Source organism: Rhododendron vialii, chromosome 4a (assembly GCF_030253575.1).
Source record: "Rhododendron vialii isolate Sample 1 chromosome 4a, ASM3025357v1".
NCBI classification, from domain to species: domain Eukaryota; kingdom Viridiplantae; phylum Streptophyta; class Magnoliopsida; order Ericales; family Ericaceae; genus Rhododendron; species Rhododendron vialii.
Window position 1 is genome coordinate 9,114,519 of NC_080560.1, and position 16,515 is coordinate 9,131,033.

Below are 16,515 nucleotides of genomic sequence, written 5' to 3' on the forward strand. Positions count from 1 at the left end.
TAAGAAACAGGTACAAAAGAGAGAGAGAGAGATGCCTTGGGAGTGGAAAATTTTTCAGTGCCGAGCAGTACCATGTGGTGTCCGCTCGGTGCATCTGAGCCATCTATTGCGTTTTTGGATGGCTCAAATTTGGAGAGAGAAAGTGTTGTGTTGAGCGTGTACCACGTGAGATGTACCCACTCGGCACCGAAAAATTTCTCCTTGGACTTGGGAGTCAAAATGTGGTGGACTGATCGTTATGGAGAGAGAGAGAGAGAGTGAGAGAGAGAATAATGAAGACGGAGAATGGTTTTGTTTGGAGGCAAGAAATTGAATTTTTACCTTAATAGAATTCGTCATTCGTCAGTGAAAAGCCCTTTTAGAAGAATGGATGGGTTTTTAAAGTTCGACCCATTTCCAACCCATTACCAAGTCATCTAAACCCATAAAATCAGTGGGTTTATTAAGTTGGCACAATTAAAACCCATATTTAAATATGTGTAGGTTTGGGCTAATTATAAAAATATAAATGAATGAATTTGAGTGAAATAATATTACTGGACCCAAATTGCCACCTCTATATTATCGTTTAACACCTAAATAGACAAATTCCAACATTTTATTCTTCTCTTACCTCAAGAAACACTAGCTAACATATTTGAAGTCTTTGCACATGCAAGTGTAATGGGTTCAATTATCACAGATAAAACCCGGTTCTTTGCTTTGTTATCCGGAGCTCCATGCCCATCTCCATTTTGGTAAGTGCATTGGGCGATCCGAGCAAGGTTAAAAGCCGTTTCAATAAATGGTTTCTCAAATGGAGAATCAGCTACTACTCGTTCCTTGTTCATCTTCTTCCATGCTTCCTCGATCAAACTGCTTATGTGCTTCCGGGCTTCTTGTTCAGAAACTCCGGTTTCGTGCATGTAACACAGGATTGAGTTTGCAGATTCACCTCTCTCCGACTCAGCCTATGACATAAAAACAAATAAGAAATCACTATCATCCCACGTTTTAGCGACAAGAGCATTCTTTTTAATTTTATTGGCACATTTTTGGGCGTAATCACCAAAACCATAGCACTTGAAGCATTGTGGTTCCCCAATACGTACTGAAATCGAGTTTTGAAATAGTCTGGATTTCCAAAAAAGAAAAGTGATAGTCTGGGACTATCTTTGAGTAATGCTTGAATCTAGCAAAACTCTGCTCCTGTGGAAAAAAAATTCTTGGGCGTAATTTGATCTTGTTATTCCGTATTATTTGTGTCAATAAAAATCATGATGGTAGAACTTGGATTCGTAGAGGTTTTTATTTTGTACAACGCCAATAGCGAAATCTTAACATAAATTGCATACCTTGGATGTTGCCAAATCATTGGAAAAACGAAAAATGAGAGATGAACACTCCACAAGAGGATGATACTTCTTCTCTAAGCACTCCAGAGCCTCTTTTGTAATAGTTTCAGTCAACAAGAAGTAGACATGAACTGATATAAGCACTCCCGATATCGAAACCATTGCATTGTCAAGATATGCCCTAAATGTGGGAGTCTCTCTGTTTGAACACCACTTTGCTCCCTTCAAGAATGTTATGCATAAATCTGCCCACTGTGATATATTTTAAAGTTAACAAATCTATGGAATCTGCAATTACTAAATTTAGATTGGTCGGGACTCAAGACTCGATTTTGTTCGATAATCTTTATGAAAATGACATTTGTTAACTAGGTTTATTCACCTCTACCTATTGTGGGACCCACTTGCCAGATGGAGAGCCACATAGAAGGTGGAGAGATCCAGTGAGGCACCCCACAGATTGACAAGTTCGAGACTTTGGCTTTCCTTGGCCAAAAAAATGAGTCAGGATTATTGGCTTATTTAGAAGCAATAATAAATTTGGGCTTATTGGTTCATTGGTGAAAAAGCATGCTTATTTAATTTGGCCTCCGGCTTTTAACTTCCAGGCCTGGATTGTTCGGTAAATAAGTCAAATGGCTTCTTTTTTTTTGTCCTTATTCAATTTTTTTTTTGCATTTGTTAGGTTTTCGTCAATTTTTAAGAGATTATTGCTTCATCATGACAAGATGAAACTAAAAGTAAAAAATTATCATAAAAATTCAATCTTTTTTAATAAGGATGAAAAAATTGGCTTATTGGCTTATTTTTGTCTTTATTCAAAAAAATTATGTTTCGATCATAATTTTTTACTTTTTAGGTTCTTCTCATTATAACGAAGCAATAATCTCCAAAAAATTGACGAAAAACGAACACATGCGAAAAAAATTTGACAAAGGACAAAAAAATAAGCCACTTGGCTTATTTAGCGGAACAACCTAGTAGTATTGCTATAATATATAGCAACTTGTAATTTTCCTTTCTATCTCTTCAGATTTTGGGAAAAAAAAAAAAATACTCCGTGCATACATACCGCTCTTTTTAAGTGTGGGATGATATTAACTCCTTTTCGTTTAAGAATGTCATAAGCCATTTCATTCGTAGTGTTGTAGAGAGCTAGGAAGCACAACTTCATATAGTCGGGAAGGGTTTCCACAGCCTTCGTATCCCATCTGTAATATAACAATTACCAAAACTTTGAAATGGGGCATTGCGAGGAAATTAAACAAACTCACAAACATGGCGATCAAATATTAATGGACCAATGGAAGACGGCCACTACCTCTGTGGACTACCTTTATTCTTTGTTATCTTCCATATGATATGACCCTCTTCCTTACAAACATAATCTCCATATATATAGAAGACTCATTCAAAATTATAATTTGACACTAGTATTTTGCGTTTATTTTCGCAAACCTGTGAACAGCAGCCGTGAATAGTTCAAGCTCATCCAATGATCCGTAGACATCATAGACATCATCAATGGTGGTTACAAGTGCGGCCAATTTCGTTAAACTCTTCCGGCAATCACTGAATTTGGGCTCAAAAATCATGCCCACATTCCAAAAATAGCATTCCATCAATCTGTCCCTAATAAAACTCAACCTTTTTCCCAAGCCTATATCTTCCCACCACCTATATATATTTAAAAAAAGAAAATATAAGCGGATTACTAGAGGAAAATTCCATACCTTTTCTTCTGGAAAGTTTCAAATCCGAATGAAGCATCAGGGCACAATTTATATAAAGCTAGATTGGTCAAAAGTTGATATTGGGGCTATTTGCGATAGTTCTGAAAACATTTTTTTTTTATTTATAACATGTGGCATTACCTTGAATTAAGATTTGAAATTCTGATAGAAGTGGATTAGAAATTCAAAATTAAATTAATGTAATTTTTAAAATGTGAAAAGTGCACAAAAATTCAATAGATGGTCCAGATTTAAATTTGGTGTGGTAGCCTGGTAGGGACCACACCTGAAGTGAATCTAATTAAACTACATATTGAATTTTTTTGGCAGGTTGGATGATAAATTTGGCTACAGTACTTGAATTTACCTTGACATGTCTTTGAGCTCTCCTTGGAGCATAGATTGCACCATGTTGAATTCCAACTTAGCCATCTCAAGTAACAAATAATTTGCATCTTTTCTTTTACCATACGCTTCAATATACCACCTAGCCTCAAGCCTTAGCATCCTATGCTGCAAAGGCATTTCCAGTGCATGATTTATTTGCTCCACAAGGTCTTCGTTCGCTATCTTTCCCTTCAGATGTTTGGTTGTGAATGCTTTGGCCTCTTCCATGAGTTTTTCTCCCTCAAAAGAAAAATAAGATGCTTCATACAAACTTAGCAATCCCTTGATGTCCTTGCTTATGGATTCTATGAAGTTCCCATTTTCGTCCTTGAATCTCCTAAACACATCTGGAATACATCGCACAAAATGTTATCTATTTGCAGGAACAATAAGTGTTATTCAAAACAACATTACTTTAGGTGAATCGCAAAGAGTAAGCCTGGTGCATGGTCTTGAAGGCTTTGGTCTTGAGGTTTGCTCCATCTTAGTATTTCGAGTTCGACTTTCACACGTAAGCATGTGGAATAACTGTGGGGAGTCATCCACAGTGTGATTAAGCTGGTCTGAAATACCCTGCTTTACTAGAAGGGGAAAAAAAAAAGATATTGCTTCAGGTAACGAGAAAAATTGTACCTTGGGAGACCTCATACCCATGTTGTCTACAAAGCTTAAAGCAGAGAGCAATTGCATGAACTGTACTCTTCTGTTGTGTCCACAAATTAGTTCCATTCACACAGAGAAACATTCGATCAAGTGCTCTCGTGATATCCTTCTCAAAGTGATAGCTCAATCCCAACCGTTGAATATCATCTATCAATTCGAGTATTGTCAATGAATTTGCATCGGTCATAGACCTTACCTCCCCCTTTAGTTTCTCTGCCATCTGCTTCTGTATTTCATCCTACAACAAATATTACATGCAAAAACTATTATAATCAGCAAAAATTGGTAAATGGTGGATTACACTTTTGATCCCTATATGTCAATAAAATTTCACTTTAAACCTTTCAATTTAAACTCAACCATTTGTAACACCACAGTCGTATCTCTGTCTGAAGTCATCTCCTAACCAATTTTGGAGGACAATTTCAAATTTTGAAATTGTTACTCTTTCTGCATGGAACTTTAACAAAAGATGGCAAAAGACTACATTGAAATGAAAAAAAAAAAAAAAGAGCGAGGTTCACAAGGGTAAGATTGAAATTTGATATTAATTGAAAGCCAAATACTACTCAAACTATGGACTGTAGCGTAATTTAAACTTCTTAAAACTTTAAGAGTGGACCATTTTAAAACAGTGAGTTTCACTTACTTACGGTATCGTGAAACTCAACTCGCAATCGAAGAAATGTAAGTAATTACTCACGTTGTTATTGTGAATTTTCAAAGACTTGATGAAATCAGAATTCCAAGAAGTTGGCTGGTAATTGGCAGATCGCCTTTGAGAAGGTGGTTGTGCGAGATGCGGAGGAGGGCTCTGTTTTGAACAAGTCGGATGAATTGACATTTTCATGTATGTGTTTATTTTGTTGCAAAGCAAAGTGATATGCAATGGTAGAGACCTATTTATAGGCGATTACAGTGGACCTGGGAGACTGCCCCGAAGCTACCCAAACTTACAAGTACGTAGGAATCATGACATTAATTCCATGTATTTTTCACGCGTATCCCATCAATTTTGCGAAGCACGAGACACATAATAACATTTGAATCCAAATTTGTTTTGGGTGTTGCTGTGTTGGTAATGTCAAAATCGTTTTTGTTAGTGTTAAAACTGTAGTGCATAAAAGTGTTATACATTGCACATGGTACAAGGCTTGAATGCACTACAGTTTTGCCACAAACGGAAACAGTTTTGGCATTATCATATCCTGTTGGTTTAATATAATGTTTTAGTGTTTAAATGAAATGAAAACCGCTAGGCTCTAGTGCATAGTGTAGTCCACGTTTCGAATCATCCATCTCTATAAAAAATAGTTTAAATTCTGAAAGATATCGTATAGATAAGAGCAACGCTACAGTGACCATGTCTATATTGAACATAAATCTTACATCAATGTGTTATTGGGCAATGCTTCAGAAACAATAAATATCTTCTCGGTGCAAATTAACTTGTACTTACGCGCTTTATTAACCACCCAAATTGGAGAGCAGATAGAAATATTGCAGATTGATATATCTATGTTGAAGGACTCAAAGAAGTAAAGCCTTGTATAAGAATAACAGTTGGTGTAGTTATTGCACTGAAATAATTTTTTTCCGAAATACTGTAGATAAGAATAATGTATAAAGTCCATGAAAGGAAGATTAATGATTACTTAATGGGAAATGCCCCTAATAAATTCAACGGGTGACAAATAATCTTGTTATACAAGAAAATGTGGCTATCAAGCCCTTGATGATAATTAGTTGAAAATTTGATGGTAATTAGTTCAACGATCTCTCATAAAATCAATTGGTTTTTTTATACATCGTTCATGGAGAATGATATTGTGCTTCCAACAATCTCTCTTAGGTTGATATTGCTCCTACGGTTCGAACTCATGATCTCCAAACTCTGATACTATAAGTTATCTGATTAAGTTCAATCTTCTCCCAAAAATCAATTGATGTTAAGGACTTCGCTTGAGTCTTTTATCGTATTCGCCATGCTCCGGCCATTGTACAATTTCTATAGCAATCATAGAGACATTATTGTGTCCGGCCTAATAATGTTATGTCAATTGTCGACTAGTGTAAATTACTGGTCAATATGATAGTAGTCAAGTTAGAAACCATGAATATTTGCTAAAAAGTAGGGTAGGAAAACGATTGTGACGACGGTGTCCTGTACTGTAGTTAGGCACAGATAACGATATATATGTAGTGTCCACGTGACTGTTAATATAGTCTAAAAAAGAAGCAAAATGATTGGTATATTTCAACCGTATTAAGTTAAAATCATTTCAATGTACATATTTAATGTAGTGAAAAACAATAACTTCATGATATAATAAGTGTGTGTGTGTGTGTGTGTGTATATATTCCGATAAAAATATATATGTCTATTAATTAAGCCGGTCTCTCTCGCATTAAAATCCTTGCTCCACCATTGTCTAAAGGTTTCTCCACCTATAGTCAATTGATTTTAGGTTGGAACTCTCCAACTCATGTGGTTAAGTCTCTGTTACCTGAGTCAAATCTCCTCGTCTTATCAATTTGTAACTCCGTGTGCATCCGGACTGCACGTCTTATCAATTTTTAGACTTTATCCAATATTACTCACCTAAGTCATCCAACTTGGTACATATTTGGTACATATAGTAGTTTAAAGGTTACTTAACCTTAGAGCCCGTTCCAGAACACCTTCTTAAAAAATAAGTATTTATTTTACATTTTCAAACTCAAAAATAATGCAAACGAAAAATAAATTTTTAATTTTTTTTGCACCGTATTAAAGATCTCATTAAGATCTCTTAAACAAGATCTATATTACATATTTTTATATTTCAATAAGTCTATTATTTTTTAACTTAAAATTGCTTTTTTTTAAAATAAGTACTTATTCGGCTTTCTAGAACGGGGCCTTAGCCACCTAATTTTAGATTGAAACCACTATTTTGAAAGAGGAGTGCTAGGTACTCCGAAAGAGTACCCATAAATTATTCCGAATTTGAAAATCAATGGTCCAAATTCACTTAAAGTCGATCTGAACTATCGATTTTCAAATTCGGGATAATTTCTGGATACCCTTTCGAGATACATAGAATTTTCCATTTTGAAACCCAATCCAGACCGGCCTCTTCTAGTGCTGACACGTGGCTTCGGGAGCAGCACGGCAGCCAGCCGAGGTTAACTTTTGGGAAAATTTCAAAAAAGCCCCTGAACTTTCAAAAAAGCCCCTAAACTTTCAAAAAAGCCCCAGCCGAGGTTAACTTTTGGGAAAATTTCAAAAAAGCCCCTTAACTTTTTCCAATCATTTTGCCTTGTTCTTTTTAGGATTTAAAAAGTATTTTTAAAAAATTCCCTCTAGATTTCTTTTACTCCCAACATTTCTCTCTCTATCTCTCTTCACTTATTATTCCTACTATTTTTTTAAAAAAATTTCAAACATCAATCCAAACAAAGCTTATAACTACAAACACTTACACAAATCCCTAGTCAGCAATTGACTAGGAGAGTTGGTATGTAAAATTACCTTTTTACCCTCCTTCAAAACACTTAAACAAATCTTCTCACATTTACATTGGCCCCCCACACACTACACCTTCAATGTGTGTGTGACCCACCAAAAGATATGAGTTTGTGTGTGTAAAGTATTTGTATGAATGTGTGGATGTGGGACTGCGTGGAGGAAAAAAAAACTTGAGAAAATTCAAACAACAGATTTCAAAGGGAGAAATGCTAGGTGCAAAGAAAATAGGCAAAGAAAATACCCTTAAAGTATACATGAATAGCTCAGATGCACTGCATAGTGAATCTGAGCCGTTCATGTACACTTTAAGGGTATTTTATTTGTCAATTTTCTTTGTCCCTAGCACTTCTCTTTCAAAGGGCTATGCAATTGAAGATTTCACTTGAGAAATATAAATATGTGCCGTGGCATCTCTTTCAGTATACATATTTATTAATATAATATGTAATATACCAAATTATGATGTCACCATTCAACTCCGGTTGAATTAACCGGTTATCCGTTTTTCCGGTTCACTCCGGTTTTCGGATTTCAAAACATTGGTTGGAACCCTCTTTAAACGTACACTTCAACATGCAAAAATTAGGAAACTTCATGAAAAAACGTACAAAACTCCATCCTAGTGCTCAATTTAAGTGCCATAATAGTAGGAATCCAAGAGAGTCTCACAACTAGAAATGGCGGAAACAATAGGGTGATTAATTTCCACATAACCAAAAATAATCATACAAGTTCAAACCACAAGGTATAGAAAGACCGGAATATCATATAGTTACACACTCTCCAATATTTAAACTTCAGTCAAATGCATGAGAGTACATGGTATAGATCACTGATCGGACACTTTACTGTAGTTGGAGAATATGACAAAATGCGATTTCTTTTCGCTACATTTTTTCATGCAAAATTCTTTGCATCAACGTGTTTCACAAAATAATACGTACAAACATAGAAGAACGTCTTATAGGATAATTCCAAGTTCCAACAATTTAATCGAATTTTGAAACCTTGAAAGCAACAAACTAATGGGACCTAAACTACAGGGAAGGAGACTAGTCAACTACGGACTTTGAAAGTGAAGGGTGCGATGAATATGGAGAATGGAGACCTAACAAAATAATACGTACAAACACGGATGAACATCAATTTTATTTCAAATTTAGCATTAGATTTGGCTTTATCTAATGTCCTATATCGTTCAAGCCAAATGCTTTGCATGACAAAATGAGAAGGGGAAATTCAATTGTCTGAATTTGAGATCATGATAACGATTGACAATAAATCGGTATAACAGCATTACTATTTTCAATCTTTGTGCTTTGTAGAAAGTTAAAGGATGACTATAGCAATTTCATTTTGGCACGAGCGTCGAGCGGATGAACTTGTTATAAAGAGGAGCCAAATAAAGACAAATATTCTCTCCGTCTCATTTTGTTCGGTCTTTTTCGTTATTCGTGTCGTTCTTTAAACTCTTATATGTCCCAATTTATATTAATATTTTTCATAATTTTGAAAACCTTATATTATAGACTTAATCAAAAACTATGAAACAAAATTCATATTTTATATTTTTGTGATTCATATTAAAAGATAGAAGCGATTAAAAACTGACATCAACATCAAAAAAGACCAAATAAAATGAGACAGATGGAGAAGTTGTACACTTCCCTATCTAATCGTGCACTCTATTACTCATATATTAGTACTTTTGCTTTGAGAATTGCGTCATGTACACCAAAATTAACTTCAACAAAATATCTAAATTGGATGCCAAAAATCTTGGCAGCGTTTATTTTTTTTAGATTTTTTCCCAATTCGATAGGATCACATTTTTTTCTATTTTTTTGAGGAACTCAACAAAAGTAGATTATATTGATATAATTCGAGTACAATCTACATGGTGCACATACCAATAATAAATAAAAGCCGCGTCACAAAAAGGAAAAACTCCATGTGTTACAACTTTTTCTTATTTTCTTTTTCAATTATTGGAATGGTTAGGTGAATAAATTAAAAACTATTGACAGAATCCAGGCCGTCAATTTTATAAACCAAAATGAATGATTTAAATTATTACAATAAATTATCATTGGGGCCACACACGATGGTGGTGCAAACTTCCAACTTTAATTTCTGTTATCCTTTTTAGTAGTAAACTGGAGAACCATTGGTTAGCAAGGCGTAATGGGTTCAATTATCATTGATAAGACCCGGTTCTTTGCTTGATTATCCGGAGCCCCATGCCCATCTCCGTTCTGGTAAGTGCATTCGGACATTCGAGCAACGTTAATAGTTGTTTCAATAAATGGTTTTTCAAATGGAGAATCCACTGTTACTCGTTCTTTGCTCATCTTCTTCCATGTCTCGTCAATCAATTTCCTTATGTGCTTTCGGGCTTCTTCTTCTGAAAGCCTGGTTTCGTGCATGCAACACATGATTGAGTTCACAGATTCACCTCTCTCCAACTCAGCCTGTGACACAAAAAAATAAAAATAATTAAACACACAATCATGTTGTTGCACTTAAATTATTTCATACAGAATTTGTTCTTGAATAATTGATGTTATAGGCTCGGCCTATGGTGAATATCGCATTTCCTTGACGAGTCCTTCATCATTGGAGGGGTAGTCGTTATAGGCTCTGCTTATGGTGATCAATATCACTCTACGACCTAAGTAGAGTAATGATTCTCACACCTGATATCTGAGTTCCCTTTGTAGGGAAAATGACGGCCAATGATGTGTTTGATAATTAATACCCTCCAATGATATTTTCAGCATTAATAAATATTCTCAGCATATCCTTAACGGGTATTAATTATTAAAACACGTCCTGAACCGTCATTTTCCCGAGTTTTTTTGTAACTTTTGATTCTAAAACTCAAAATTGTTAAATCTTTTGATCATGTGCAGACAATCACCATGGCAAACATGGGTTCGGCTCCCCTCCAGTCTTCCACTGTCCAGTATGGGCCAGTGTGTGGCTGGGATGCATTCTGCCAAATCCAAGGCTCCACGTTATTTTTGCTCTCAGATGGACAAATAGCTTGGTAATGGAGTTAACGGAAACAGAACGGAAAAACATAAACGGTCCGGTAAAAAATATGGTTAAAAAATCAAGTAGTCAACTTTTTAATCCGTTTGAACCGGTGCGAAAATTTTATTTTTTTAATTATTTTATCCTAAATAGTCATAATGAATTTTTGGCTCTAAAACTTTTAATGAGTACCCTAAAAGAGTCCTAGAACAAAATAAGAATCATATACTCTCATATAATAGCCCTAGAGATAAAAATTTAGTATGACCATTTAGGAAAAAAAAAATCAAAAAAATAATATCTTTGTACAAAAGGCTCCACGTTATTTCTGCTTTCAAATGGACAAAAAGCTTGATAATTGTGTTAACGGAAACAGAATGGAAACTTAAACGGTCATTTCTCTTACAGTAAAAAATATGGTTAAAAATATTGACAAAGTTCTTATTTTTTTGATTTTTTTTATCCTAAATGGTCATACTAAATTTTTGTCTCTAGGGCTCTTATATGAGAGTACATGATTCTTATTTTGTTCTAGAACTCTCTTAGGGTACTCATTAAAAGTTTTAGAGCCAAAAATTCATTATGACTATTTAGGATAAAATAATTAAAAAAATAAAATTCTCGCACCGGTTCAAACGGATTAAAAATTTGACTACTTGATTTTTTAACCATATTTTTTACCGGACCATTTATGTTTTTCCATTCTGTTTCCGTTAACTCCATTACCAAGCTATTTGTCCATCTGAGAGCAGAAATAACGTGGAGCCTTGGATTTGGCAGAATGCATCCCAGCCACACTCTGGCCCATACTGGACAGTGGAAGACTGGAGGGGAGCCGAACCCGGCAAACATAATACTTAGATAGATGTCGATCACTTTGAGGGTTTGACAAACTTCCAATCAAACCTTGATCTTACGTACCAATAAAACATCGTTAAGAATTAAAACGGCTTTTCATTGAAATATTTTCCTTTTGAGCATATGATTTCCCGTGTGTGGCTCAACTTACAAATTCGTGAGAATATGGGAGCTACCTAGGTTAAAGATGGTGTAAACCCTTGATTTGAGCCTTTCATTGGAAAGTAGCTAGCATACCTTGGATGTGGCCAAATCATTGGAAAGTCGAAAAATGAGAGATGGACATTCCATGAGAGGATGGTAATCCTTCTTCTCTAAGCACTCCAGAGCCTCTTTTGTAATAGTTTCGGTCAACAAGAAGTAGGCATGAACTGATATAAGCATCATCGATGCCGAAACCACTCCATTCTCCAGGTATGCCTTAAACGTTGGAGTCTCTTTTTCAAAACACCACTTTGCTTCCAACAAGAATGCTTTACATAAATCTACCCACTGTGGTACAGAGATAGAACTAATTATAAAATAAGCCACTGCAAATTTATAGAAACTACAATTGTTGTGTTAGGTCCAAAGGGACACTCCGCACACAACTCACATAGCGATTTCAGAGAAAAACTCTCTTTGAATATATATTCACACACAATATGCACTAAGATGAAAAAACTCTTCAAAAACCAACGTCGTTTCCTCTCCGGGAAGCCACAGAACGGCTCCTCACACTCGCCTCACCATCTCCCTCATATTATGTCACAACTCTAACCCTAATAGGGTTTACAATCTATATATATAAGGGATTCTAAGGATATAGACCGCTCTACAATAAACTAAAATTACCAAAGTCCAGTGAATGAGGTAACCTACGTAGTGACAAGTTTGAGACTTTACTGCTGGAATTGAAACTTCATATTTTTCTATTTTTCTCCTACAATTTTGAAGAAAAAAAACTTAGTACATGTATATAGACCGCTCTTTTTTTTTTTTTTTTTTTTGGTGAGTGTATACATACCGCTCTTGTTAAGTATGGAATGATGTTCACTCCTTTTTGTTTAAGAATGTCATAAGCTATTTCATTTGTAGTGTTGTAGAGAGCTAGGAAGCACAACTTCATGTAGTCCGGAAGGGTTTCCACAGCCTTTATATCCCATCTACAAAATAAAAAGTTATCAAAACCACAACTATTGGTCTTTTGCTTGCGAATTTGCAATGCAAGGACATTAATTTGAATAAACATTGGACTTTCAAAACAAATAAACATAAAATGAGTTGTAGTTCACAAACTTGTCGACAGCAGCTGTGAAGAGTTGTAGTTCATCCAAATATCCATAGATGTCGTAGACATCATCAATTGTAGTTATGATTGCTCCCAATTTCGTTATACTCTTTCGGCAATCACTGAATTTAGGATCGAAAACCATTCCCACACTCCAAAAGAAGCACTCCATCAGTCTGTCCCTTGCAAAACTCAACTTTTTCCCCAAGCCTATATCTTCCCACCACCTGAGAAATAAGATACCAATGGAGGCTGAATGGCTGATTACTTCACAACACTTGTGATTCGATGGGGTACTAATGCTCGATTAATATCACTTAATTAATACTGGAACCTTCACACTTAATATTCGATTTCCTTAAACTTTTGAATTTGAATCTAAAATGTAACATAATATTTGAGCGAGACTTCATTTGAGGGGAATCTCATTTACCTTGACATGTCTTTGAGCTCTCCTTGGAGTAATGACTGCACCATGTTCAAATCCAACTTAGCCATTTCAAGCAGCAAATGATTTGCATCCTTTCTTTTACCATAAGCTTCTACATACCACCTAGCCTCAAGCCTCAACACCCTGTGGTGCAAAGGCATTTCTAGTGCATGATCTATTTGTTCCACAAGGTCTTTGTCCACTATCTTTCCCTTTATGCCCTTCAGATGTTTGTTTGTGAATACTTTGGCCTCTTCCATAAGGTTTTCTCCCTCAAAAGAAAGATAAGAAGCTTCATACAGACTGAGCAATCCCTTGGTGTCCTGGCATAGGGATTCCATGAAGTTTCCACTTTTGTCCTTGAATCTCTGAAACACATCTGCATAACATCGCACAAATCCTATCTATTTATTATTATTATTGATCGGCAAATCCTATTTGGAGTATTTACATTACCCATATCTTCTACTATCTTGTTTCTGTTTAGTTTTGTCCTTGCTTTCTATCTCCTTGTGAAGAGGAACGGTAGTATTTTTGTTTTTTAACAATCTTCTTATGTTGTTTTATGCAACAAAATGTGAAAAAGAACAATCTTTTATTACCACTATGCCCTTCCATAAGGGAGTCGACTGATGAATCTATTTCAAAATCCAGTTCTTGTATGCTACTCATTCTTCAATCAAATGATTATGAGATTAGAGTTTTTTTAAAAGATAATTTATAATTACAAAAATTGGAATTTTTTTCAAAGACTTTGTTAGATTAAATTCTTGAAAAGTGCTAACTGACTGGGGCGAAGTTTTGCGTCTCTAAAAAGTAAACCTCAAGGACGGAATCTGGAAAGAACCTAATTTGTGCTCTCATTTTGCAAAGAATTAATTCCCTAATAGTTTTCTGACACGTGCTTGAGACGATTTGAAAATAACATGTGCTTTTTTAGAGAGAAAAAAAACATAAAGAAGATTTTCCGAAATTCTCAAACTTGTGTACGAACTCCACAGAGAAAATAAAGATTCTATTCGTATTTTAAAATTAAAACTCAACCAGATCGAACTTTACGTTTCAATCAATTGGGATTGTTTATATGAATTTGTTTTCTCCATTAAACTCAGTTGTAGCAGGCATCGTCGTATGTGATAGGCTTCAATTCATAATCAAAAATCATGCAATAAAGATCTAACCAAATTTTTTATACGCTAGCTAGCTGGTTGTCAGTTACCCAATGTAAATCCCTCCTTCATCTTTTAAATAATTTTGAAAAGTTTTTTGGCTGGAAAAGATTATATTTTTTTTCGTTCCGGTGAATGAGAAGGAGAAAAGAGAACCTTGAGAGGCCTCATAACCATGTTGTCTACAGAGCCTAAAGCAGAGAGCAATGGCATGAACACTAATCAGTTGATCTTCCCTCAGATTAGTTCCATTAATCACAGACATAAGAATTCTATCTAGTGCTCTCGTGATATCCTTCTGAAAGTGATGGCTCAGTCCCAACCGTTGGATATCATCTATTAGCTCTAGTATTGTCAATGGATTTACATCTGCATCCCCAATCATAGCCTTTACCTCCCCCTTCAGTTTCTCTGCCCTCTGCATTTGTTTTTCATCCTACAAGAAATATTACAAGTAAAAGTGTTATAATTAGCAAATTTATATATAGAGCCAATAAAAAAAAAAGAGCAAAATTTATATATGTCAAATTACTCTAATGGTAAGTAAATTTCAAGAAAATTTCACTTTAAAAAAAGTTGGTAATTTACACTTAACACGACACTCCTATCTCTAGGGGTGGCGTCACATATCTCTAACAGTGTTTAGTTGAACACCCTAACCTTTCAATATTTTTCGGTACCCGTGAAACGGGCAATGAGCTGTAAGTGTAACTCTGAACCTTTGAACACTCTAAGTACATTTCAAGTGCCACATATACTCCTAAATGATAAATAAATCCTATAGCTGCCACTGCCTATCTCCATCTCAAAGTCATCTCTTGTTGGAATTTGAACGCAAAAATAGCGCTTGCAGTTCAACTGACAAATTTGGGAATATAATTTCAACTTTTCTAATTTTATTTTTTTTATTTCTATATCAGACTATGACAAAAGATGGAAAAAAAAAAACTACTACCTCCATTTCAAAATGTTTGTCCGGTCCGCAAAACGAGAACTAAAAAATAATGCATTTTTTTCAAGAAAAAATTCGAACTTTTTTCAGAAATTAAAAGAATTCATCGATATCTGGTGAATTGTTAAAAAAAATTCTCATTTTGCAGATCGGACAAACATTATGGAACGGAGAAAGTACTATATTGTTGAAATAGAAACAAACAGCAAAGGTTCACAAGGGTGAAATTGAAATTGATGAAAGCGAAATACCAATTCAACTATGAATCAGGTTTTCCTATTTTTGGACGTTTACCCAATATCTGTTGCATGGAATTGATACTGATTCCAAGGTGGTTGGGTTTTATTTTTTTTGTCATTCTTTGGTTGATTTGTTATCAACCTCTTTCTTGGCATATGATTGTGGCTGGGATATGTGTCAACCTCGTTCGTATGTATCTTTGGCCTTGAGATGCCCTTTATTTCTTTTTTAGCTGTATCTTGTCCTCTTTCTTTCTCATCAATAAATTTTCTTCTTAGCCTTTCAAAAAAAAAAATGGACAGTTAATTTGGTTTGTTTTCAGCTGGTAAAGAAATACGAATACTCACAACATTGTGATTTTTTAAGGACTTGATAAAATCAGAATTCCAAGCAGTTGGCTGATAATTCGCAGATCGCCTTTGAGAAGTCTGCTGTGAATCTTTATCTGCCATTTCTGAGGATTGGAGGCGCAATCTTGTACGAGTGCAGCGTACAGATTTCCGTGTGAGTTGCGGTGGAAGGCCAAGTTTTGATGAAGGGATCGATCGGATTGGCACGGAGAACAGATGGAGTGACATTTGCATAAATTAAGTTTAATTTGTTGCTGACCCTATTAATTTATAGGCCAAGCACGATGAACCAAGGGAGACCGTATGCCCCCAATTAATGCTAAACTGGTTTTATAATTGATGATTAGGATTTTACTTGGATACGTGCAATGCAAACAATCAAGTGAATCTGGACCATTGATTTCAAATTCCCATAAGCTTTCCGGTTAAAACTTGTGAACCCAAGGCTTTTTGTATATTAGGCAATGAAGTCCAACAATCACAAGGTCAATAATAATCTTGGATGTGGTACAACTCACGAAAGAAATCTATAATAATGTAGATATGGATTTTGTAGTTTCGTAGGGACAAAACTGAGAAGTT

General features: G+C 35.2%; 1 protein-coding gene across 3 annotated transcripts; it reads right to left on the minus strand.

Moving 5' to 3' along the window:
• Nucleotides 1-537: 537 nt before the first annotated feature.
• Nucleotides 538-16,176, minus strand: LOC131323085 (tricyclene synthase EBOS, chloroplastic-like). Of its 3 annotated transcripts, XM_058354704.1 has the most exons (8): nt 15,931-16,176; nt 4,821-4,931; nt 4,088-4,355; nt 3,435-3,801; nt 2,793-3,011; nt 2,407-2,545; nt 1,335-1,586; nt 538-950 (listed from the first exon to the last, which is right to left on the minus strand). In XM_058354704.1, the coding sequence occupies exons 1-8, from the start codon at nt 16,165-16,167 to the stop codon at nt 615-617; spliced, it is 1,929 nt and encodes a 642-aa protein (XP_058210687.1). In that variant the 5' UTR covers nt 16,168-16,176; the 3' UTR covers nt 538-614. The 3 variants fall into 3 exon arrangements, with proteins under 3 accessions (XP_058210687.1, XP_058210690.1, XP_058210688.1); XM_058354707.1 differs by lacking the exon at nt 1,335-1,586; XM_058354705.1 differs by lacking the exons at nt 538-950; nt 1,335-1,586; nt 2,407-2,545; ... (2 more) ...; nt 4,088-4,355; nt 4,821-4,931 and adding exons at nt 9,583-10,099; nt 11,760-12,014; nt 12,529-12,667; ... (1 more) ...; nt 13,226-13,601; nt 14,548-14,827.
• Nucleotides 16,177-16,515: the final 339 nt, after the last annotated feature.